Below are 24,672 nucleotides of genomic sequence, written 5' to 3'. Positions count from 1 at the left end.
GGAGGAGGAAGAGGGAGAAAGAGAGGGAGAGAGAAACGTAACTCGGCTGCCCTCAGGCATGTGACCTGACTGGGAATCAAACCAGCAGCCTTTCAGTGCACAGAACAACACTGCAACCAGGCTGAGCCACTCTGGCCGGACAACAAATACTATCTTTTTAAAAGATAACCCTGAGCATACATAAGTGTTACCAACACTGAAAAACATTTATTTGTAGAATATACAGACCTTATGAGATATGCTTCATACACACACACAAAAGGACTCTTTAACAAAACAGAAGAAGTTTTATTTCACTCAGTTCAGTCAGTGCCTAGCACACTGCCTTGCTGATGGGAACTTCTAAAAAATATTTGTTAAACGAGTTAGTGAATGATTAATTACACTTCTTACATATTACTATAACAGTTTTTAAAGATAAACTTTTTGGATATAAATACATTATCTCAAATCACTCAAAATGTTACAGATTTATGGTTATTTCCTAAGTATTCTTCAAATGCTAAATAAAGCAAATAAAGCCCTGTAAAGCCAAGTGTCGATTGAAGTGTGAAATGGATGAAACTACATGAAGCAGACGGATTGGTTTTTAATGTACAGTAATGCAGTTCTTTATGTTTTCAACCTGCCATTACTTATGTCAATATGCAGTTAATCCTAATTTATATTTCGTAAAAGATTCAGTCAAATAAAATGGATGTAGAAACTTTAAAAAAGAATTATACAAGGAACAATAGTAAAAGTAATCATTAACGTTAATGATTGCTTACTGTATGTAGGAATTCTACTTAGCGCTTAATTCTAACCTCCCAGAGAGGTGTAGACACTGTTCTTATCTCCAATTTACAGAGAGTGAACTGAGCCTCAGGAAGCTGACTAACTTGCCCCAGGTCACACAGGCAGTAAATAAGCCAGGTTCCCCTTCCTTCAAATTACTTTTTATTTCATTTTTTTTTTTTTTATGACTTAAATGTTTATTTTCTCACAGTTCTAGTGGCTAGAGGTTTGGTTTCTCCTGAGGCCTCTCTCCTTGGCTTTCTGGTGGCAGCCTTCTCACTGTCTCTTCATATGGTCTTTCTTCTGTGCACACATGCCCCTGGTGTCCCTTTGTGTATCCAAATTTCCTTATCTTGTAAGGACTTAGTCAGATTGGATTAGGCTCATTTTAACTTAATCCACTCCTTTTTTAAAAATATATCTTTATTGATTTCAGAGAGAAGGATGGGAAAGGGAGAGAAACATCAATGATGAGAGAGTCATTGATTGGCTGCCTCCTGCATACCCCCTATTGGGGATTGAGCCCGCAACCTGGGCATGTGCCCTGACCAGGAGTTGAACCACAATCTCCTGCATCATAGGTCGATGCTCAACCGCTGAGCCACACCAGCCAGGCTTAATCCACTCTTCAAAGGCCTTTTCTTCAAAAATGGTCACATTCTGAGGTACTGGGGCTTAGCTTCAACATACAAATTTTGGGGGACACAATTCAGCCTGTAACACTTCTGTATATGGTGTGTGTGTGTCTGTCTGCTTTGAAGACTCTCTCTTTTCACTAGTTTTAAGCTACTTGATTAAGATGTGCCTTGGTATAGCTCTCTTCATGATTTTTCTGTTTTGAGTTCTCATGAATCCAAGCAGCTCAACAGAACTTATGAAGAGCTACACCAAAGCTGTCATAATCAAATTGCTTAAAATCCATGATGAAGAGAGCAAATCTTAAATGAGCTTTTTGGATCTGTGAGTATTTAGTTTTCATTAAATTTAGAAAACATGCTGTCATTACTTTCCTGAGACTCCAATTGCACGTATTCTTAGACTGTCTTATGTTGTCCTACTGCTCATTCATCATTCATTTATCACAATATATTTATATTTATGATCTTTTTCTTATGTTTTATTTTGGATGTTTCCATTGCTATGTCTTCAAGTTATTTAATTTTTCCATCTGCAATGCCTGTCTACAGTTAATCCTGTCTACTATTAAATTCTTACTTCAGAAGTTGTAATTTTCATCTTTAGAAGTTAAATTTGAGTCATTTTTGTATCTTCCATGTCTCTTTATTTTTTTAAACCTCACCCTAGGATATGTTTTCATTGATTTTTAGAGAGAAGGAGAGAGAGAGAGAGATCAGTTGCCTCCTATATATGCCCCCAACCAGGGATCAAACCCACAACCCAGGTATGTGCCCTGACTGGGAATCGAACCTGCAGCCCTTCCGTGCATGGGGTGACGCTCTAACCAACTGAGCCACACCAGCCAGGGCCCATGTCTCTATTTAATATGGTTAATCTTTCATCTTGCTTTTGAACATATGAAATAGTTATAACTGTTACAAGGTCCTTGTCTACTAAAGTTATCATCTATGTCATTTCCAGGCCTGATTCTAGTGACTGGTGGTTCTCCTCAATATGCATTGTATTTTCTGCTTCTTTGCATACCTGAGAATTTGTGATTGGATGCCAAATGTTGTAAATTTTGCATTATTTGCTGGAGCTTTTAAATTTTTTCTTTAATTTTGAGCTTTGTTTTAGAAATAAGTTACTTGGAAACAGTCCTCTGAGGCTTGCTTTGATGCTTTGTTAGGTAAATCCTTTAGACCAGGGCTCATTTCACACCATTATTGAGGCAATACCCTTCTAAGGACTCAACAGTATCCCAGGTGTTAGAGAGTGTTTCTCCTCTAGCCAGTGCAAACACAACACATGTATGACCCTGGATAACAGGGACTGTTCTAACACTTTCTGGTGGTCTTTTTTGACCTTGGGTTAATTTTGTCACTCATCATGAACTGATTAGCACTCAGCTAAAGAATCTAAAGCCTAAAGTCCAATAGAACTTTCTGTGATGATGGAATTGTAGTTATTGAGCATGTGAAATATGGTTAGAGCAACATGAGAAAATAAGTTTTTACCTTCAAATTACTTTTTAAAAAGGTTACTCCTCACATGTGAAGATTACTATAATATATCTGTCTTTCCAGACTTTTTACCTGTTTCAATCTTAAATCATTAAGAATATTTCCTGCATTTGTTAACACATGACTCTATAAGCATGTATGCCTGGCTTACCTCTTCTCTTTTCATCATAATCCTATATTGTGAGCAAGGTTCCAGTTGAATACTTTTCTTAGTATCCTTTTTGTTGTTTTTTTCTTTCTTTTTTTAAAATTTTATTTGTAATCCTCACCCGAGGAGATTTTTTCCATTGCTTTTTAGAGAGAGTGACAGGGAGGGAGTGAAAGGGGAAGGATAGAGAGAATGAGAGAGAGAAACATTGATGTGACAGAGACACATCAGTTGGTTGCATCCTGCACAGTCCCCTGACCAGGGCCAGGGATTGAACCTGAAACCCAGTTACAGGTCCCAGGAATAGAACCAGAGACCCTTCAGTGTGAGGGCCGATGCTCTAACCTCTGAGCAACACTAGCCAGGGCTCAGTATCCTTTTCTGTTTGATAGAGTTTTTAAAGAAAATTTGAGGAACCAACTTCTCCCCCCTTAAGAATTTAATTTTATTAAATTCCCATGAGACAAGGAAATACCACAGGCATAAAGTAGCCCATCAATACATGAGCTAACATTGAGAACACACTTAGTTCAGGGCCTGGCACATGGGAAGCCATTTGGTAAACCTGTGGCTTTTTATTTACTCCTGTATTCATAAACATTTGCTCTGTTAGCAAAGAATTCGTTTTCTCATTCTTTTCACTGGTAAAAAAGAAAGCAGTAAATGGCTTTGTTAAATGTTACTGATAATTTAATTAGAAAGCTAATCCAGATAATTTTGGGCTTTCTAAATTAAAGCATTTCATCATTTATTAGTTACACTTACCTATTAAAATAGTGTTAATTATAAATTTCAATACAAGCAACAGGGAGTTTTCCAGAAACTGACAACACAACTTGGAGAGAGTACCAAATGTTTTATATCTCCCCGTGTTTTGTCAACTTAAATTTAAAGTAGAAGTCTATGTTAAATCACTTTAGAGATGACTTGCACAATATAGTTTTTTTTTTTTTTGGCATGCTAGGGAGAACGTAGACATGAATAGAAAAACTCCATTTTCCTAAATGAATCAACAAGCATAAGACCAGTTTTCACCATCAAAATTCATTGTGGATCTTTGAACTCTAGGGGCCAATCTGCTACTTTTAGCCATTGCTCACCAGGTAATAATTGAAAGGCAGCCCCACAAAGTGCTTTCTTACTTCTGGAAACAGTCTATTCCATCTAGGCTCTACCTATCCTATTGGGCTGACATGTGACCTGCAAGTAGAGTTGGGTTTTAAAAGGAAAAGTCAGTCTCCTTTTATCCAACCTATACTGTGAAGCAGTGTTTAATCCCCTGAGAGGTCAGCTGGGTGACATGCTAAAGAATTTTCTTTGTGATTGGGAAGATTTATGACTCCAGCTTGCAAAAGTGGCAAATAGCTCAGCAAGGGAATAAAGAAATCACCTGTGAGAAGTCACACTTAGCCATGGTTACACTCTTAGGTAAGACTAAGTAATGGATATATTTTGTGGAGGCTTCTGGGTCAGAAAATTAACAAAGGGAAGAGACCATTCGGGCAGGAAAGCATTACCATTTACCTTTTTAAAAATTGATTTATTTATTGATTTTTTTTTTATTACTCATCACCAGATTTAGAAGGGGCTTGCTATTAAACCAGAGCTTGATTAACAAAACCAATCAATGCTTGCTGCCGATATGTCTAAGAAGTTCAGCATCTGTTCATTTATAATACTTTCTTGAAATATGTGTCACTTTACTTTTCAGGAATATTAGTTCAAAATGTATCATTTTTAGTGGGTTTTCCCTTAAGTCTCTCAATATATAGAATCAGTAACCAAAGAGATACCTAATCTAGTCTTCGATTTCACACATGAGGAAGGAAGCTGAGGTCTGCATATTCTTTCATTTTATATTGCTTTCTTACACGAGGAAGGAAACTAGGTCTGCATATTCTTTCATTTTATATTGCTTTCCTTGTTGTTGTTAATCCTCACCCGAGGATGTTTTTTTTCCATTGTTTTTTTTTGTTTGTTTGTTTTTTTAAAGTGGGAGGGAAGGAGGTGGAGAGAGAGAGAGAGAGAGAGACAGGACAGCAGTGTGAGAGGGACACATCAATTGGTTGCCTCCCCCAAACACCCCCAACCTGGGCCAAGGATAGAACCTGCAACCAGGTACATGCCCTTGACCCGGAATCGAGCCTGAGCCCCCTGCGAGGGCCAACGTGGCAAGGGCTTATATTGCATTTTTAAAATGCAAAATCAATTTACTAATGTTACAGTTGTTTTATAGACAAAAAAGTCATCCAAATAGTTGTTTTTATTTGTATAGGTCTTTCCACATGAATATTTAGTTTTATATAAATGTGTTCGAAAGTACCTATAATTTTGTATTTTACCTATTTAAATAACTGTATATTATAAATATTTTTCATACTTTCTAATAATCTTCATAATAATATGTTTAATGGCCATAAAATTGGTGGGATTGATAAACTGTGACTTAACTACTGTTTTGAATGATTAGGTGGTCCCAAGGTTTCTCTATTATACATGTACATACTATAGTAATAAACAACTTTATACAGTTGCTATTTAATAAAGTAACAAAAGAAATTTACAAAATTGATAATACTGAATCTAAGGATAGTTTTAAGACTCCTAATTAATATTATTCTATTCTCTTCCGAAAGATTCTTTTAAAGATTATTTAAGTATAGTTGGTATACAGTATTATACTAGTTATATTAGTTTCAGGTGTATACTATAGTGATTTAACATTTTTATACCTTGCAGTGTGATCACCTCACTAAATTTAGTAATCATCTGTCACTGCAGACTTAACACAATATTATTGACTATGTTCCCAAGCTGCTTAAGGGTCTTTTATGTTATGTTTGTTTTTAAGAAATCACAATATTCTAAAACCTCAGAAAATCAGTATCAGTACCAACTATGTATTAATTTAAGTTGAACAATTATGTTAGATTGACTTCATATAAATAAGCAACCCTTTAGGAGCAGTGTTTGCTAAATCTAATGTATTTGTAGTATAGTGGAAGACAGAGTTTAATTATATCTGCTTGAGCCTGCTAAAGTGAATGTTGCAGACTGAGACTTTACGTAAGTGTGTGCTCATGCACGTCAGTGCCGGGATGTTGGTGGCACACTGTTCCCGAGGACCCTCTATTTTCTGGACCCATTTCTGGGCCTTAGGCTCTAACAGCTGTTTTCTTTGTTTGCTTCCTACATTTCTATCTTCACCACTTCCTGGTTGGGGTCTAGTTTTTGCCTCTAGATACCCATATTTTCCTCCTGCCTCTTGTTTCTTAAAGTGCTCATTGCTACCTTCCACCTACTGTCCTGAGGTATGAATGCTTCCTTTTTCCCCTGTTTAAAGTCGTTTATTAGTAGAAAAATAAGTAGCTCTGTCATTGGTGAATGTCACGTCAGGATGTGACTCAGGTTTAGCTGGCTTTCTCTTACTCCTGCTGCTCTCATTAATCTCAAGTGCTCTGGCTCTGGGTGGGGAAAAAATGATTTGTTGCCTGTGTGGAGCTCTTGAGAGCACCTAGTACCTTTCTCCGTGAAGTCGGAACTTGGCACCTCTTTTAAGGTCTCTGTCCTTACCAATCTTTGTTTCTTATTAAAGTGATTCAGTTACTCCTGGAAAGGAAAGGATCCCCTGCCCTGGTTTCCAACGTTTGAGGCCCCCAGCTCTTCACTGGAGAAGCAGCATGGGTTGGCTCTCCGAAGGGGATTTAGAGGAGCTGGCTACTTCTCTCCTGTTTCTGACCTTGGAAATGCTTGGCTTTAACAGAATAAAAGAATTTTGTATTTAATTATTGTAAAGTTATTTTTTATATCTAATTACTATGTAATTATTTTATCTCATTTCTGATTATCTTTTTAAAGTTTTACTTGATAAAAACACCAAATGCATGTTTGTTTCAATTTTATAGTTTGTTTTCATTTTGGCCATTTTTTAAGATAGTTTTTTGTTTGTTTTTGTAAAATTGGTTAATACTTTATATTAGATTTCACTTGTAATAATCTAAATATTTCAAATTCTCTGTTGTTAGGCTTTAGTTTAGAAAGCACATTTTATTAAAGAAAAGTTAGCCCAGATATGTATAAACAGCAGTGAGGAAGAGATTAAAACCATTCTGACAGTACAAAACAGAAATGACACGAGCTAGGAAGCTAAGAAATCTCTTCATCTAGGCATGTCAGGAGAATGTGACAGGCAACCAAAGGTATATGTCCTCTGACAGAGTTTGTTCCCTTTCCTGTTGGCATAAAGGCAGAGAGACTTATATCTTTCAAGAACCTGCTCAAAAAATTGAGGTCTTGATATTTTTTACCTGAAAGAAATGTTCAGAAGCTCCTTGCATCTGATTATACAGGTCATGTGTGAGCCCTGGTGTAAGCTCTGTGCCACGTCACTGAATAATGGTCTGGTAGCAGCTTGTGATTCATACATATCAGGATTTACAGCCTAGGAGGGGTGGCAGGAATAGCCTCGTTAATGCACCCAGACAGTGGGTAAAATATACTTTTATACCTTTGTTGAAACTTCAGAGCAATTTATGTCTATTGTGAGTTTCTTAGAGCATCTTTCTTTGTCCTTGGTTCCTCTCTGGGAGCATTTGTCACAGATCATTTTTATCTCCTTTCCAGTTCTGCATAAGCTGTGTTTCTGGCTTTGTTTCCTATTGAGAGAACCCAGGGAGATTTGCTTCGCCGTTGTATTCAACCCCTTAATACGGTCCTATAGTCTTAGGAAGCTAGGAGGCCCTAGAAGGCAGGAAGGCCAGCGAGGCTGACAGCAAAAGAGTTGGAAATCAGAGCCTCTGAGGCCGTGAGCTGCAGTCTTCTCATATACACGATGAACTGGTCACTAATTCATACTTAGACAGCATTCTTGGGATGTATTATTCTTTTCTCAGGTTACTGAGAAGTACATTTTTAAATATTTAGTTTAAAACTGCTTAAAACTACAGACTCTTGGAGCTGGAATGGATATTAAGGTTATTTTGTAATCAGGTGTAGGAATCCCTTTTATAATATAGTTGCTTGCTTATTAAGTGTTTTAGTAGCAGAAAGCACATTTAAAAGCTACTCACAGTTATTAATCTAGTCCCAATAAATCAGAGAGAGAGTGCCGAGGAAATACAATAGTAATAACCCTTTACCTTAATGAAAAAATGGTGATCAAAAGCCTTCAAATAAAGCAATGCCTTAAGTGTCTTTCCTTCCTTTAGTTAGTTCCTGGTAGTTTGTAATTGAGATGCTATCAGCTCTTGAAATATCTCTGATATTTTCATTTATATGTCTTTGAATTGAAAAAAGAAACTGAGCCTGGCCGGTGTTGCTCAGTGGTTGAGCATAAAACCATGAACCTGGAGGTCATGTTTCAATTCCTGGTCAGAGCACATGCCTGGGTTGCGGGCTCGATCCCCAGTAGGGAGTGTGCAGGAGGGAGCTGACCGATCACTCTCTCTCCCTCTCCCTCTCCCTTCCTCTCTCTGAAATCACTAAAAACATATTTTAAAAAAACAAAAACGAAACTGAGACCTGTATTGGTTTAAGGGCTTTGATTTGCCCAGCATCAAAGCAAATAAATATCAGAATTAACCATTTCTTTCTTTTTTGTATAATACCACAATTTTCTGTTTTTCCCTCTATTTTGGCCCTTAAGGAGAAAAAAAAAGAGAGATAACAAGCTTGGTAATGCTCCAGATACATCTCGTCAGAAAGACTGCTAGTGTCTAGTCACTCATGTGCTGAAATTTCTTTCATCCTGCAGGCTTACTGCGGATTTATCCGTCCTGGAGTTTCTTCAGAGAATCTTTCTGCAGTGGCCACGGGGAACTGGGGCTGCGGTGCTTTTGGGGGCGATGCTAGATTAAAAGGTGAGTGTATAAGTTGTTAAAAGAAGGGAGAAAGGTTAGTCCTTCAAACTGGGTTTCTGATATTCTGTCATAATAAGAAACAGAAAGATCCAAGAGAAGAGAAAAAGAATATTTGACACCATCCTCTTTTTTCTTGTTGTGTTTAAAGGAATTTTATTTACTGTTTCCCTTCAGAGGTTACTGATTTCTGTGACCTGTCAGACATGGTACTTAGTTGAATAGAAAGAAGAATCCAAAATGGCTATGAAGTTTCACACCAGAGTACCCACTCAAGCATGTTCCTTCACAGAAGTGGTTTTTTGTTTACAGAACTATTTCTTTGACTCAGTCATTCATTCACCAAACTTATGGGGCATTTGCTGTGCTCTTGGCCCAGCAAGATCGGGCCGTCACCCAGACAGACAGGAAGATAGATGCTGAGGTTTCTGGCCTCGAAACCATGCTCAAGACCAGGCTCTGTGGCTGGCTCTGAGAATACAAGGTGGGTGATGGTTCCTGCTTTGGAATTCACAGGTTAGCATATGAGAGAAGCATAGACAGATGCAGCACACAGTGATGAGTGCACAGTGTGCGGTGTAATGCTTGGGAGAGCTGCACGAATGGTACACAAGAGGCGTTTGGGTACCCGAGAAAGCTAAACATTTATTGCATTTTATTGTTTGCAGTATAAAAATCACAAAACCTGATCAACAAAGCTTTTGGACATTTACCAGATTATGACATCTACTCTCAAAAGTATCAGTTATAGAAAATAGTACTAATGTCATTAATTAGGATGCTTACCATTCTTGCCAACTCACCTGGTCTGACTACACCAACTGGTTTGTGCCCGCAATACAGTGCTGACACTGCCTACCTGGAGTTTGTGCAGACCTCACAGGGTAAGGGCAAAGTCCCCCACAAGACCACTCCTACTTCAGACTCTACCCAGAAGTCTGAGGTGAAGGGTGGGTGTCCTCCAGACCACACAAAACTCTGACCAACTGGCCACAAGTTGGGAGGTTCCCACAATTCCCCTCAGATGTAATAATTCACTAGAGTGATTCATAGAACCCAGGAAGGTGCTATTACAATTTTATTATAAAGGATACACATCAGGTGAGATCTGGGAGAAAATACAAAGCTTCCACACCCTCTCCCTGTGATGTCAGAGCAGTGACTCTCCTAGCACATCAAGGTGTTCACCAGCCAAGAAGCTCCACTGACCTTTGGTGTCCCGAGTTTTTATTGGGACTTCATACACGGGCATCGTTCATTGGAACATTGGCCACATCATTTTCAACCCTCCCTTTACTCCCTGGAGTTCAATGACTGGAAATCCCAATGCTGAAGCTATCTAGGGGCCCACTAGGAGTCACCTCATTAGCATAACAAAGACACAACCACTCAGGAATTTCCAAGGGTTTCTAAAGTTTGTGCCTGGAACCCAGGACTAAAAGCAGACAGAATGTTTGTTATAGGGCATTTCTCAAAGTAACAGGAACACAAAGCAAACATTGAGTGGCCAGCTGGCCTTAATAGCCAAACTAGAGATTGACAGCATCCACCTTGTTGGGAATAACAGCTGAGTCTGTCATATTTGATGAGTCTCTTATTTTTATAAAAATGACGCATGTTTATTATTTTAAATCCAGAAAGTTATCCTAATGTATGTGAAAATCACCAGAATTCACTGTTAACTTTTTGGTGACCAGCCTTTCAGACATTTCTGTGTAACAGTCTTTGTAACCACATGACATTAATAAGATCACACCATATATTCTGTGCTCTAATCTAATTCCTCATTTTGCAAACCTTACAGTCTCATGGATGGCTTTCACAACAACAAATGTGGATCTGCTGTTAACATTTTTAATAGCTGCGTGCTAGTCTGTTGTACGTACCTACGTACCATAATTTCTCTCACCAATTCTCTACTCGTAGACGGTTTATTTTCTTTATCTTATATGATAAGCAAAACTACAGTATGTAATTGTATATGCTGTATATAATTGTTTTATTAAAGTTAATTCCTAGAAGTAAGATTAATGACTCAAAAGATGTATATACTTTATATATTTTTATACTTACAGCAAATTGTCCTTCTGAATTACATTGTCTTCCTTACAGGGGTACCCTCACAAAAATGGGATTGTCAGTCTTTTAATTTCTCTGAGGTTCAACATATTTCAAGTGTTTATTCGTCATTTTTAGTAATTTTGTGAATTGCTTTTTCATGTCTTCTGCCCATTTAGCTCTTAGGGAGTTATTCTGATTTTTCATTTGCTAGTAATAACTCTTTGTATATTAAGAAATATTAATTATTTAAATGTCACATGCTTCAGGTATTTTTCTCAGTGTTTTTCATTTATTTCAGCCTGTTGGTTTGTTGTCCTGTGGAGTTAATTTTTACATGTTTGTAGTTTTGTGATATGTTTAAAAAATCTTCTCTCTTTTTTTATTCTAAAGACTTTTGCTCACATTTTCTTCAACTCAAAAATAAAAATTGCCTGTTGTTTTCAGTGTTTTGAAAGTCTATGGAAAAAAATGTCTGGGCTTTATTTTATGAAATTCTTTATCATCCTGAATTTGTTTGAGGAAACCTGTTTTTCACTCTGGACTTATTGATCTTATGACACACTTTTTTCTGTTTTTCTTTTAAGTAAAATGAATGGGTACATTGATATCATCCATCCAGAAACCACGTCTGTCATAAGCTTGGTTGTTTGTGCTGGACAATTTAGGAAGCTTTATAAATGTGTTTCTTTCACTTTTTTCTTCATGGCATAAAGCCTTTCAGGCTGCTGATTGCTTCTGCTGGTGACTATCAAGTATAGTAATAAAAGATTTTCATTATGTAATTCATTTTCTCTGTTATTGAGATTTAAACTTTGGAGTGACTTTTTTACCATTCCCTCCCCTTTATTTGCTTGAATAATCATTAAAAAATTAGAAGTAGTCATACTGTCCTTCAGGGAGGGGTTGTTTACTAAAACTGATTTTGGAAAGAAAGACGTATGGTACATCTATGCAATGGAATATTATTATTATTATTTTAATATATCTTTATTGATTTCAGAGAGAGGAAAGGAGAGAGAGAGAGGAGAGAGAGAAACATCAATGATGAGAGAGTCGTCATTGATCAGCTGCCTTCTGCATGACCCACACTGGGGATCGAGCCCGCAACGCGGGCATGTGCCCTGACCGGGAATGGAACCTTGGTCTCCTGGATCCTAGGTCATTGCTCAACTGCTTAGCCACACCTGGCTGGGTTTATGCAGCCGCCATTAACTGTTGCAGAAATATTACCAATGACATGGAAGGATTCTTTTAGAATCTGCCAAATTGGGGGGAAATGCACAGTATACATAATATAAATCATTTTTTAAATTAAATTATGAACACAAAGGTTCATACATAAATTTGAGGTTCTCTATGTTTTATCTGTTTGTATGCAAAGATTAACTTGGTCATCTCTAGGTGAGTGATCTAGATGTTTTTTCTTTTTAATCTGTATTTTTCTGTTCTGAGCATACAGAGTGGGACAAAAGTAGGTTTACAGTTGTGAGTATACAAAACAGAGTTTATTCTTGTATTATTATTTATTGATTATTGTATTACCTTCCATAAGAATAACTGTAAACCTACTTTTGCCATACCCTGTATATTGGTTTTGTAACAAAAAATATTATCAAAAAATTTTATGACAACATAAATGGATCTTGAGTGCATTATGCTAAATGAAATAAGTGAGACGGAGAAAAACAAATACCATATGACCTTTCTTATATGTGGAATCTAAAAACAAAACAAGAAACTGCTCATACATTCATAGATACAAAGAATAGGTTGGTGGTTGCCAGAAGTGGGAGTGGGGGTGTGAAACTGGTGAAGGGGGTCAAAAGATACCAACTTCCAGTTATAAAATAAGTAAATCATGGGGCTACAATGTACAGCATGACAACTATAGTTAATAATACTGTATTGTATATTTCAAAGTTCCTAAAACAGTAGATCTTGAAAGTTCTTGTCACAAGAAAATAAATTTTTGAAATTATGTACGGAGGTGAATGTTAACTAGACTACTGTGGTGATCATTTTTTTTTTTTTTTAATATGTTTTTATTGACTTTATTGAGAGAAAGGGAGAGGGAGAGAGAGATAGAAACATCAACGATGAGACTCACTGATTGGCTGCTTTCTGCATGCCCCGCACTGGGGATCAAGCCTGCAACATGGGCATGTGCCCTTACCCGGAATCAAACCTCAATCTCCTGGATCCTAGGTCAACACTCAACCACTGAGCCACGCCGGCCAGGCTATTTATTTCTCAATATCAAATCATTATGTTATATACCTAAAACTGATATAATGTTATAGATCAATTATATCACAATTTTTAAAAGTTAGCCATCAGAATAGTATAAGCTCTTCTTTTATAAGCTCACCTCTTATTAGTCACATCACAGACATGAGCAAAGGAGGCATTTAAATTCTAGATTAATCTCTAATAGAAGAGAGCACCAAGAAAGATATGTTTGCTAATGAACTAGTATTGAGGAGATAGAGCAGGTACATAAGTAAGAGTTAGAGGTCCTGGCCCAATCCAGAGGCTGGACAGATGATACAAAGTTGGGAAACTAACCCCCCTGAGAGCAGATAAACAGGGCCAAGATTAACATTTTCTCTACTGGCCGTCCTTATCAGTCCCTAGGTCTCACCACAGACCTTCCACAAAGACTTCTGGACCGTCAGCTGTTCTCCCTACCTTATAAGAGAAAGAAGGAAAGAAGGATAGTAAAAAAAAATCATAGAGGGAAAACATGCGGATATGTAAATTCTTAAACTTGTAATTCTCTTACTAGAAATAAGGCAAACGTTTTTAATACGTGTGTTACCTAATTGTACATGAGTTTTGCAATTTATAACAATTTAATTTTGAACTTCTTTCATTGTATATTATGCTTACAGCTATTAGGAGAATATTTTTCACATATTTATTAATTCAATAGACACTTATTAGCAACTTTCTGCCCCAGGCAGCCAATGACCCTAGAAGCCAGAGGTTAGGAAAGAAGGGACATGGCGAAGAGGGAAGGGCTTAGTGCCTGTCCCCCAGCTGGACCGTCTTTCTGAGCACCCTGCGGAGACCCATGGAAAAGTTTTTGAGTGACTGTGAACTCTTATTTCTGGGGCTCCTAGTTATTCCAAAGTGACTCTTCAGTGCACACTTGGCTTTTAACATTTTGTTAGTTGTAACTGATTTATTCTTACCCATTTGTATGGTGGCCACCTCTTCTGTGCTCTTTCAGAAATAATAGTATCTGTGTTTCTTCTTTTTTTTTTAAATAAGAGAACATTTATTTATAAAATCATAGAGGTAGAAGAAGCAATTCCTAGAAGAAATGGGCTGAGGAAATGAGTTATAGAGGCAAAGGAAGGGCCCTTGGAGCTTGGGAGTGAGGAAGGTACAGTAATGGTAACACACCTGGGGTGGGGGTGAGGGAGAATGAAGAGGAGGGGACGGTGTGGGTGTGCTCCTGGGAGGGAGAGCTCCTGGTTCATCTCTTCTTGAGGGGCTTGTCAGACTGGTTATTTTGCAAACTCAGTTCCTGGTAGACTCTGGAAAAGTTATGATTCTGTAGATCACTTGGCCTTTTCTCATTGTTAAGGTGGAAGCAATATGGCTCTTTGCAGCTTTATTTATCTCACCTCAGTAGAGACGTGGAGTGGGCTCCTGCCCTGTCTACCACCAGGCACCCGTGAGATTTTTAGTAGGTAATTTAAAACCATTTCTAAATGGTAAGTGGTTTTGTTTTTGTTTAAATGTTTCTTTTATCTGTTATTCCTAATTTTATTGCATGGTAATCAAAGAGTGTAGATAATATTTCTACTTTTTGGAGAGTTTTGAGCTTCTCTTTGTGGCCTAACATAGTCCATTGTTGTAGATATTATGTTGGAAGTTGGAAGTTGCCTCTGAGTGGTATAGAACTTACTCCACGTCAGTTGGATTCTGTACCGTTAGGTCAGGCCCTCTATCGCTCCAGTCTTGTCGTCTCGCTTTGTGAAGGGATTGGGTGCACCAGGAAAGGTAGAGTGGTGCACTAACGTTTTTGTTTTATTGTGTTTTTGTCCATTTCTTTTTGCATTTCCTTCGGTGTTTATTTTTTCTGTTTCCATATTGTTTCCTGACTTGTGAGAGATTATGCCCTTGCTAGTTTAGCATAATTAAAATGTATCTTGATGTTGACCTTCACTACCCAAGAGTGACTTGCAAATACAGTATGCTCAAAGAATTTCTGTTTAACAAGTTTATTCAGCAACTTCTGCATGCCTTTTGTTAATCTATAGTTTTGCATTTTTTCCCCCAATTTTGCATATTCTTAAACTGTTTATATCTGGCTAATTCCTTCTGTTTTTTAAGATTCCATTCTAGTGTTAACTATTCCACAAAGATCCCTCTTCCTTTTTCTCCTACCGTGCAAAATAGTTCTGTGTTAGGATTCTTTCAATTACAAGAGACGCTAATGTACCTTATCACTTAAGCATGAGAGGGTATTTTATTGGCCAATGTGGCTGAGAAAGGCAGAGCAGAGTTGGCCTCTGGGATGACTGGATCCTGAGGTTAGATGCTTCCTCTTATGTGTGTTGGTGCGGCCCTGCCTGCTTTTTTCAAGATGATGGCCTCCTTCTCTTCTACTTTCATTGGATATCTCCGCATGGCAGGAGCAGTGACCAAATAGTTCCAGGCTTACAATATTGCAGTAAAGTCCCTAGGGTAAAGGAGGACTCAGATTAAAAATGCTGTGGAGCCCTGGCCAGCGTGGCTCAGTGGTTAGAGTGTCAGCCCTCACACCAAAGGGTCATGGGTTCAATTCCCAGTCAAGGGAACATACCTGGGTTGCAGGTTCGATCCCTGACCTGGTCAGGGTGTGTGCCGGAGGCAACCAATCCATGTGTCTCTCTCACATCAATGTCTCTCTCTTTCCCTCTCCCTCTCTGCCCTCCCTTCCACTCTCTCTTAAAAAAAAAAAAAATTCTGTGGAAATATTCTCATTTGATCAACTTAGATCACTTTCCCCTCCCTTGGACCAAATCATTGTAATCAGGGAGTCAGTAAACACTGAACACGTCCTCTAATAATATTAAGAGGATATCCAGTTGATTTTTATTATATATTTTACATTAAACAAAGTATTCTGAGATTATAGAAATTTATATAAATTTGTTTTCTTTCATAACTTAAATCACATTTATATCAAACCTAAATGATGTCTTTACTGGTTATTTTGCTATTTTGGAATCAAGATAGATAACTCCGGAAAAATCAATGTTCTAGAAAAGATTGGAAGCTGGACAGTGCTGATAAATCATTTTCTGCCACACTGTGCTTGGCCTGCCCGTCTCTTTGGCTGGGGTTTGGGGGAGGTCTGGTGGTGGAAGTGGGGGGGGGGTGGCTATCAATATAAATGGAAGGCAGACGAGGCGCATCGTGGGCCAGCCCGCCGGCCTGCCTGCCACCGGTTCCGCTCTGCTTCCTCTGTGGGAGCGCATCGTGCCCTGCGTTTCTCTTGGCCTGGCCGCTGCGCACCGTGACCTGGGCACACTCCTTAACCTTTCTGCATTGTTCCCTCCCGTGGCGTATTCAGAGGGACCGGGTGAGGGGAATGGTTGTTATCAGCACCTGGTAGATGATGCCACTGAGTCAGTGAATCTGGGAAATGGCTTTTGGATTTTTTTTTAACTCTGGAAGTTGCTGAGATCAGCCAGGTTTAAGAAAAGCTGCATTCTCTCCTTTAGTTTACATAGTTACCCTTCCGGTTGTAGACTCATCTTTAAGATGAGGAGACAAGGGGTGTGTGTGTGTGTGTGTTTGTTTTATTAATACTCACCCAAGGATATTTTTCCATTGATTTTTGAAACATCGATATGAGAGAGACACATCGATTGGTTGCCTCTGGGGGACTGGGGATCGAACCTGCTATCCAGGTACACACCCTTGACCAGGAATTGAACCTGAGACCCTTCAGTGTGAGGTCCAATGCTCTAACCACTGAGCAACACCGGCCAGGACAACCAAGGTTTTTAGAGAGACTAATAAACCTGTTCAAAGAGAGACAGCTAGTAAGTGTCAGAACCAACATTCAAATTTGGCCTGTCATCCTCAAAAACCAATATGTGTTGTTATTATTATTAAACGTGTTGAATGCATTCTGTGTTTCAGGAATTGTACTAAGGGCTTTTCTTACATTAGCTAGTAACAGCCTATTAAGTAGGTTTTATTTTTATCTTTAGAGGTGCGATAACTGAGGAACAGAGTACTAGGTAACTAGCCTGGGATCACAAGGATATAGAGTGGCAGTGCTAGAATTCAAACTAGAATTCATGCCCAAGGGCTCAGTGTCTCTGCTCTTGCTATTACTTTATCGGCCAAACTCTGTATCTGGACCTAGATTTGGGAGTTGGCATTCTAGAGATGGTGGTTGAATTCTTGTAGAGAAAGAGCTTTTAAAGCAAATGAAAGGACCAAATATTGAGCCTTTAGTAATATTCACTGGGGGGTGCGGGGGTGTAGCCAGAGGACAAGACCAATTAGAGAATGAGAGCTGGCCTGGCAGAGCAAGCTAAGGCCTTTGCGGCTGGTAGCGGTGCTTGAGCCTTCAAGATGGGCGGCCACGTGGGCTAGCGGGCAGCCTGGGTTAACAAAGGACATCAGTAGTACTTTCAACTCTGCTGTTTTAGCCCGCTTGCCAGCATGCATTTAAATAATGTAACTAAATAAACAGTTTGAGGCAATTCTTCCGACAGGCATAGGGTAAATTTGCTTGGAGTAGAGCAGAATGACTTGGCAGGGCAGCTTCACAGCACGGGGGTCAGGGCGTGAGTTTTCCAGTCAGACTGCCTGGGTTCCACCTCAGCTCCACTCCTTTTTGCCTCTGTGACCTAAAACAAATTACTTAACCTTTGGTGGCTATACTTCCTTATTTTCAAAATGAAGGTAATACTAATATTGACCCTGTTCAGTTTTTGTAAGCATTAAGTGACTTAACCGCTGTAAATCTTGAGTTTGTGCTTATGGAGCAGTCAGAACCGCTCAACATGCTGTAGGATAGGAGATCAGAGTTAGTAGCTTTTACTAATATTACCTCAGACCACACCTTGGTATGAGTATCCATCATTTTACTCATTTTTGTTTGGTTCATCTATTACAAGAGGACACTGTGAATTGTTTTTTGATGTTATTCATATTTATTTTAACTTTTTTCATAGCTTAACATTGATGCCAAAAAGAAAATTAAAAGCAAGCTCCCTGCAGGTTAATTTAAGTGATTATTTTGGCACCTACTTGTGTTTCAAGTTAGATTTTGATGCTTTTGTGTCATACTTGGAGTCAGTCCACACATCCTATTAGATCTGTGATGCAAGAGAGTTCACTTAACTCATAGACACAATTCTCTAGATTTACAAAGGTCTTGAAGGTGTTATAGATAGTAGGGTCTAAAGACAATTCTATTTAAAATGATCTTTTATTAGTGCTTACTGATTTATCTAGGATTAAAAGTAACATATATTTCTGAAATTTTTATTTCTGAATTTATAGTCTAATACCCAATGGAAGAAGAAAAATTATAGCAGAGATTATGGAATTCTACACTCAGAGTCTTTAGGGATCTGATTGAACTCCTTCATTGCATAGCTGAGGAAAATACTGGAAAGAGAGTTACGTGACTTGACGAAAATCATAGAACTGATAGGTAGCAGAAGGGTAAGGACTGAACTAGGTCTCCTCCTACCTTCAGTCTCAGCTTGTCTAACATGTTTATGTTACAACGTGCACCCAAACAGAAGTAGATGTGAAATCAAGAAGGTAATGTGAATTGCTGTCTTTTCTTAGGAGCTGGCCTCCTTTTGGTGGCTGTCAAGCTTATCCCTAAGAGCCTATCCACAGGGACAAAATGGCCTGTGAAGCATTTTTTAAAAAATTTTTTATTGATTTTAGAGAGAAAGGATGGGGGGGAGAAAGAGAAAGAAAAACATGGATGTGAGAGAGAAATATGGATTTGAGAGAGAAACATCTATCAGTTGCCTACTGCTCATCCCCTACTGGGGATTGAGCCCGAAACCCATCACATGTCCTGACTGGGAATCAAACCAGCAACCTTTTGGTGCACCAGATGACACCCAACCAACTGGGCCACACTGACCAGGGCTTTTTTTTTTTTTTTCTTATAAGAGTGTGTCTGAGGGGAACTGACAACATATGCCAGGAAACAAGATCTCAGATGCTCCTGGCTTGTGAAGCACTTTAAAAATAAGCTTTCTAGAGAGATTAATTTTAAACTTTTTGCCAATATTTCACTTCTTAAATGGCAAATGACCAGTTTATAGTATTCCTGTATATAAGGAGGAAATAGGACTAAAAGGACATTTCTTTAGGTCTCTCTTTCTCTCTGTTTTAAATGGGAAATACTTAAAGCTAAATATTCATTCAAACTGAAAGGTAAGAAATGACACCTCTTGGTAGAGGAAAATGACGATTCATTAGTTCCCATTTTTATATGTAGTTTAGGTTAATTAGGAACCTTTTGAAATGGCGTGTATTAAAGCTTTAATGTATGCACAAGTTGGTTGAGCAGTTTTAATTAAAACATCTCTATTTTGAGATTAATTACTTTCAATACTCTGAGATTAATGAGGCCTAGTCATGTTGTGGATACTCAATAAATATTAGTTTGGAAATTAGGAAATACTTTGGTATTTTAGAATCTCACATGTAGTATAATGTCTTTTTAAAAACTTTATCTTTATTTCTTTAAGTTTATCTTTATTGTTGAAAGTATTATAGATGTCCCCTTCCCCCCCACTACCCCTCCACTCCTACCCCCTCTTCAGGCTTTTCCCACACAATTGTCTGTCCACGGGCTAAGAATACAATGTTTTCTCTATAAAATACATTATAGTTATTAATTTCATAATTATGCATTGATAGACTTTTTTATCTACTCTATCATCTATGTTCCAATTTTGTCAGGCGGCCTAATAAAACCATTTATAGCCTTTTTGCCCTTCAATACAGAGTCTAGAGACAGGTGTTGCATTTATTTGTTATGTCCTGTAGCCTCCTTTTGAATCTGGAGTGTTTCTCCAGCCTTCTTTGTCTTTTATGACATCAATATGTTTAAAGAATACAGTGTTCCTTGAGTTTGTTTGCTGTTTCCTTGTGGTCAGTGTGAGGCTCTTCATTCTCAGAGCACTGCATGGGTGATAGTGTCTAAGGCATTTGATGGCCATCTGACCCCACTGGTGGTATTAGTTCTGATCACCCAGTCAAGGTGTTGTCTGATTTCTCCACTGTCTAGATTTTAAGTTTTTCCCCTTTCTTGTAGCTAATAAGTAGTCTGTGGGAAGACACTTTAAGACAAAATTTCCCTTAGAGTTAGCATCCTTTCATGATTTTTGCCAGATCCAATCTTTGCCTTGATGGTTGCAAAAGAGGATTATCTCATTCCAGCAGTATCTCCACACTTACTGGTTAGTCTTTGGCTTTCTCCTATGAGCAAGTCCCCTCCTTCCTTTCTCTGTTTATTATGTATTATCAGTGTGGACTCAGCGATTAGTATTTTTTCAGTAGTTTGTCATTTATTACTGTGCTTAATATTTTGGTGCTTAGCTTCCAGATTTGGCTAGTGGGAGCGTCTTCAAATTGGCTCCTGTATTCATGGGACAAACTCCCATGAATTTTTTTTTTCCTGTCTTTTTTTTTTTTTAACATTTCCTTACTTTCTGGTATAGCAAAATATTTTGGGCTTGTCTTCTGCTTGTCCTGTCCCAACCATGGAATTAGGCATTTCCCTGAGGAATCCTACTTCTTTTAGGGGGAGTGGTATTAGATACCAAGATCTGGGCACTAGGTGTGCTCACTGCTACTGGGATGTCTTCATTTGGGCTTTTCCAGCAGACAAAGCAAGAGATGCGCTCTCTCTCTCCCTCTCTCTCCCTCTCTCTTTCCCTCTCTCTCCCCCTCCCTCTCTTTCCCTTTCTCTCTTTCTCCCTCTCTCTCTGAGACACACACACACACACACACATGTATTTAGATGTTATGAGCACATACCAATGTCTTCCATTTCAGTGCATCTGCCAGAGATTCTTGTCTTTTCCCATTAGAGAGATCCCCAGCTCCCAACAATATCAACATTTACTCATTTGCTCAATCCTGAAATATATTTAAAATACTTTCAGAATTGCTTTGCCTGTACTACTGTGGTAAGCAAATAGAGTAAAAAGAGTGCGCAATTTGTTTGTAATTCTTTCCTTCATGCCCAGGACTGAGGGTATATTAGTGAAACACTGTTTGTAAGTTATGTTAGTTCTTTCTTTCACCCTCTCCTTTTTCCTTCCCCTTCAGTGTAGTTCTTTTGTTCTTTTGAAATAAAATTAGGCTCATTTGTTTTAGTTTGCTTTTAGTTATAGGCTCCTCCTCATTCCTATTCATACTGTTTTAATTTTATTTTTTGAAATGTAGAATATTAACATGTTTTCATTCAAAACTATGCAAAACTTACCCAGTTTTCACCTCCTTTTTTTTTGTTAAGGAAAAAAGATATATAATTAGTAAAAGGGCATTTATTGTACCTGTGTGCAGTTTTGTTATTTCAAACAAATTTTGTTGAGATGAAGATGATAAAGAAACTTAATTTTTGGAAACATACTTGTGTCAGTGATTTGTAACATTGGTTCCTGGGGATGGTTTTCCCTTCCCGGCACACCAAGGTCACCTCCAGTGCTTCCAGTAGCATTCGCTCCACTGGCAGTGGCTGGGTAGAGGTGGGAGTGCAGGAGGAAGGAGGGTGCTTCCGTAGGGCTAACGAGGGCGTGCAGCCTCGCACCTGCAGAGACTGCGATACAGAAGACCAGTCGCTGTGTAATGAGACAAAATAATTAGGTAAGCGAACACAAGCATTTTAGTTCCAGATTAATATAAGCAGGAAGAAACACCACCTTAGTGCCTTGACTGTGCTGCCTCAAAGGCCCCTTCTTTTGTTTTCCCACGAAGGTGCTTGATGGGAATTCTGTGGCTCAGTGACAATCTCAGCGGCATGTCTGAGAAGTCGCAAAACTGGATGATTTATACCCGTCTTCTAGTTGCCATTTCTAATAATGTGCGTGTTGGGTTTATAAATCTTTAATGCAGGATAAATCTCTGGCACACTGGCTATAATATAGCTGGTTGAAAGAACTAAAGGCGCTTTCATGGGGAGTGTCATAGCATAGCCATGTTTTTTCTCTTTGCTGCAGCCTTGATACAGATACTGGCAGCTGCTGTAGCTGAGCGAGACGTGGTTTATTTCACCTTTGGGGACTCGGAATTGATGAGAGACATTTACAGCATGCACACTTTTCTCACTGAACGGAAACTGACTGTTGGTAAGCAGGAGATGGTAGCTGGATGGATTTAACAGGAGGAGCACCTGCTAAACTTGGATGGATCACAGGGAATAAGAAAAAATGAAGTGGGATTTTTGAGGGTTGTGGGGGATGGTCTTAGGCAACATTTGTAGAACCATTTTTTCTGGCAAAGTGTCATCCACAATCTTGAAAGGGTGTATCAGCTTATTAAAGTAAAGCTGAGAAGCTGGAGTCTCCCATTTCTATATCTGTATGTACAGGAAACTAAGAGAAGAGAAGGCGTGGGGGTCAGCAGCCTTGTCCCTAGTCACGTTTATCAGACACACCGGCATGCTCAGCTAGTGTGTGCCAGCTGCGCACGAAAGGGGAGCTGAGTGTAGAATTAGAGTTGCTGCAAACCCCAAAATGATGCATGGGTAATCCACTAGACAGGGTGGGGCAAAAGTAGGTTTACAGTTTTTCATATAGAAAATGTAAGAATAAGTAATAAGAATAAGAGTGAACTCTTGTTTCATGCACTCATGACTATAAACCTACTTTTGACCGACCTTGTATATAGCCTGTTGTGATCATGAGCTAATAAATAGCTTATTTAAGTTATTTTTAAAAATTTGTCTTTCTGTCAGGAAAGCCCTGCAGGCATAAGAAATTCATACTCTATTTTCAGTAGTCAGGTGTAAGCGTATTTTCCTTAGATTACAATACAGCTGAGTGTTCTGTAGTCATTTTATCTGTCTACATACCTTAATGTGCAATTGGTCTGTCCTTTCTCCCCAGGAGAAGTGTATAAGCTGTTGCTGCGCTATTACAACGAGGAGTGTAGAAACTGTTCGAGCCCCGGACCCGACGTGAAGCTCTACCCGTTCATCTACCATGCTGCTGAGTCCTGCGCGGAGACCGCCAGCCAGCGGGACAGAGGCCCGCGGCCCGAGGAGCGCAGTGAATAGGACCTCCTCCCGCTTCTCAGCAAACAGCCCGTCTGAATCGTCAGCTGTGATATATGAACTGACTTAATATAAACGTGTGTAATCCACTTGTATGCAGGGATGCAGTCCCTCCCACACATGCAGCTGTCAGTTTGTTCCTCTAAAGCCCCCTCCGTCCTGACTTACACAGACCTGAAATTTTTCCCCATTTTTTTATTTCAGTCTTCACTCTTCGATTATCTTCCTTTCACCCATCAGATTCTGTGTGAAGTCCCTGAAAGGCTGTGCTCATCCATCAGGTCTCTTTTTCGATGCCTGTATGTTACACAAATGGCTCTGCAGCCAGCAGATGCAGTGATGCCAGGGAAGAAGTTGAAGCCCAAGAATCTCCAGCTGGGTCTGCTAAAGATCACTTCACGGGCTTCCGTCCCGGCTCCCATACGATTGCGTTGTTCGAGCTGGTCAGAGCTTTTTTTCCTGCATGTTCCATAATACAGATCTCCTGGGTTAAGACAGTTTTGTATTTAAGCAGAATAACTTCCAGAAATAGTTTCTTTGACGCATCACCTCTGTCTGTCATTGTTGTCGGTCCTTTTTTCCCTGATCAGTTTTTATTGATAATGGTTTTTGAAACTGACCAAGATGGAAGAAAAGGTAGAATAAAAGAGAATTTCCCCAAATGATGTTTAAAAAAAATAGATTCAAGAGAGTTGAAGGATTTTTTGTTTCTTGAGATGTTTTCTTTTTTAATTAGGATTATTGTTTGTTCCTTGGTGCTTGAGGCATCTTCATACAACCAAAGTTTACGAACTGGGAGCTTCGTGCTGATCTGTACATACTGAGGTTTCTCTGGCATTCAAGGTTACATAGTTAATAAGTTTTCATTAACAATCATTTGTCAGAAACTCCCACATTATCTATATTTTATATATAATATAAATATATCTTCCGTAATTGTGTCTCTGGGCAACCACATAAAATCTAAATAAAACTGGAGTTGTGGAAAATGATTCCATTTAAGCTTTATCAGGGCCTCTGTTTCAGATCCTTTATTTACAATTGTGTCCATTTAAAACTCGCAACAAGCAAATAGTGAAAGCCAGTACCAATTCTGTGTTAATGGAGAGTGGAGTTCAATCACAAAAGCACTTACTTCTGTTTCTAAAATAATCCTAAACCATAATGTTGAAGTTCTACTTTATAATCAACTGTCAGAAAAAGTTATTGGAGGTCAAATCCTATTAATAAGGAGTTTTGGTAGATGGCCTGGTATCAGTATTAGCAGGGAAAGAATGGGGGCTTGGCCAATGTCTGTAACGTTTGTGTTTCTATAGATTGAGAGGTTAATGGAATTTAGCACCTGAAGGCATCTGCTTATTATTAATGAAGTTCTTTACCATAGTAACTAAGATTTTTATTCATGTCCCTAAATTGGAG

The 24,672-nt window shown here is 38.7% G+C and overlaps 1 protein-coding gene across 3 annotated transcripts in view; it reads left to right on the top strand.

The window, feature by feature from the left end:
* The window catches only part of PARG (poly(ADP-ribose) glycohydrolase), a 143,044-nt gene extending 118,784 nt beyond the window's left edge, over window positions 1-24,260 (top strand). For 2 of the 3 annotated variants that reach the window (XM_081158508.1, XM_081158509.1), the window contains exons 16-18: window positions 8,819-8,924; window positions 22,199-22,327; window positions 23,087-24,260. In XM_081158508.1, the coding sequence (XP_081014634.1) occupies window positions 8,819-8,924; window positions 22,199-22,327; window positions 23,087-23,256 (405 nt within the window). In that variant the 3' untranslated portion in view covers window positions 23,257-24,260. Of the gene's footprint in view, window positions 1-8,818; window positions 8,925-22,198; window positions 22,328-23,086 lie in introns of those variants that run through there. The other variant, XM_081158510.1, reaches the window with a different exon arrangement.
* The last annotated feature ends 412 nt before the right edge of the window (window positions 24,261-24,672 follow it).

This window comes from Miniopterus schreibersii (genome assembly GCF_964146895.1).
Source record: "Miniopterus schreibersii genome assembly, chromosome: 14".
In the NCBI taxonomy this organism is placed as follows: Eukaryota; Metazoa; Chordata; class Mammalia; order Chiroptera; family Miniopteridae; genus Miniopterus; species Miniopterus schreibersii.
This window is presented reverse-complemented; position numbering and strand designations above follow the sequence as displayed.